Below are 1633 nucleotides of genomic sequence, written 5' to 3' on the forward strand. Positions count from 1 at the left end.
CTCTTACACTGCTCCTTGCCAATGAAGAAGAGCCTGATGAACAGAAGAGGAATTAATTGTTCACCGATCTGCACCAGATGCTAGAATGAGGAAGAGACTGAGGAGCACATCTTCAGGGATTGCGAATTTGCAAAAAGATTCTGGTTTGCCTCCCCGTTCACCCTTAGAACTGAAGCTGGAAGGGACACAAACCTGAAAAAATGGATAATGAGTACAATAGAGATTCTTTAGAAAGAAGAAAAGGGAATGTTCTGTACCATGCTGAATCAATTGTGGAAGGCGAGAAACTCCATGGTGTTTGAGGAAAGGGTGTTGCAGATCGAAGAAGAATTGGAAAAAGTTAGATCCCTCTTTAAGGAATTTTGGCAAACCCAGATCAGAGAGGAAACGAGGACAAGAAGGAATGAACAGGAGCATCCATTAATGCAAAATTGGGAGTGCCCACCAAACTCTGACTTGAAAGTTAATGTTGACACTGCAATCTTCAGAAATTTTAATGGTGGTGTGGGAGTGGTAGTTAGAGACAATTGGGACCAAATAATGGCAGTAGCTTCATGGGTCATACCATACCCACTTGAACCACGAGAGGCAGAGGCTTATGCAGCCTTTGTTGGTATAAAATTAGCAATGGAGTGTTATTTTACTAATATTATATTAGAGAGTGACAATATAGGTAGTGAATGCTCTCAAAAAGCAGGTAATTTGGACTCTTGTTTTGGAACTTTCATTATTGATGCCCTAGACCTAGTAAGTAATTTTAGATCAGTTAGTTTCAATCATGTAAAGAGAGGTGGAAACAAAATTGCTCATGAACTAGCATAATTAGCACCTACCAATCCAAATTCTGTGTGGATAGAGGATGCTCCTGTTCATGTACTCAATTTGGTTTGCTGGACCTTTTGGTTCCCGTTAAATGAATTCCCTCCCTTTCCAGTTAAAAAAAACTAGCACTTGGGCCAGTTGGTAAACAGCTTAGTTAAACTCCTTTTGATAAAATAACTTAAACAATAAATGACTATATTAAAAGTAACTTATAAATAAGTTATTTTGTTTTTGAGTTTTTAGCTCTAAAAATGCTTATTTTATAGAAATATGATAAAAAGTAGTAGTATTATGAGAGAAGTCTTTTTTTTTAACTTCTCTATAAACTCCTAAATAGCTTCTTAGAAAGCTGCAATTTGGTTTTGAAAATTGCACCAGACATTAATACTACTACTTTTCATAAGTCAAAAGTTCAAAAAAGTTACTTTTGAAGTTTCCCAAATGGGTCCCTAATCTATAAAAGAAAAGTGAGTAATCTCACATTATTAGATGTAATTTCACATCATTAAAAATATTAATAATAGCTAATTAATAACTATAAATTACAAAATTTGCTGGCCTCCTAACATTGCTCCGTTGTAAATTATAGGGATGACAAACAGGCCGAAATGCCGTCAGCCAACTAGTGTAATTCAGGATTTTTTATTTTAATAAATAAATTAATTATAATAATTACTGAAATAAATAATTTAAAAAATATTTACCGAAATAAATACCACTCTCTTATCTCGTTTACAGTGTAAACGAGATGTACGTATCTGTAAATATAAAAATATATTTTCTGAAAATAACAAAAATATTAATAATATCA

General features: G+C 33.8%; 1 protein-coding gene across 1 annotated transcript; it reads left to right on the forward strand.

The window, feature by feature from the left end:
• The first annotated feature begins 258 nt into the window (after window positions 1–258).
• LOC112748886 (uncharacterized) lies at window positions 259–822 on the forward strand. Its single transcript, XM_025797133.1, has one exon. It carries the CDS (start codon window positions 259–261, stop codon window positions 820–822), a length of 564 nt encoding a protein of 187 aa, XP_025652918.1.
• Window positions 823–1633: the final 811 nt, after the last annotated feature.

This window comes from Arachis hypogaea, chromosome 15 (genome assembly GCF_003086295.3).
Source record: "Arachis hypogaea cultivar Tifrunner chromosome 15, arahy.Tifrunner.gnm2.J5K5, whole genome shotgun sequence".
Taxonomy (NCBI): domain Eukaryota; kingdom Viridiplantae; phylum Streptophyta; class Magnoliopsida; order Fabales; family Fabaceae; genus Arachis; species Arachis hypogaea.

Excerpts from the sequence above, each read along its gene's own strand:
- LOC112748886 (XM_025797133.1), top strand. The coding sequence starts at position 259 with ATGCTGAATCAATTGTGGAAGGCGAGAAACTCCATGGTGTTTGAGGAA.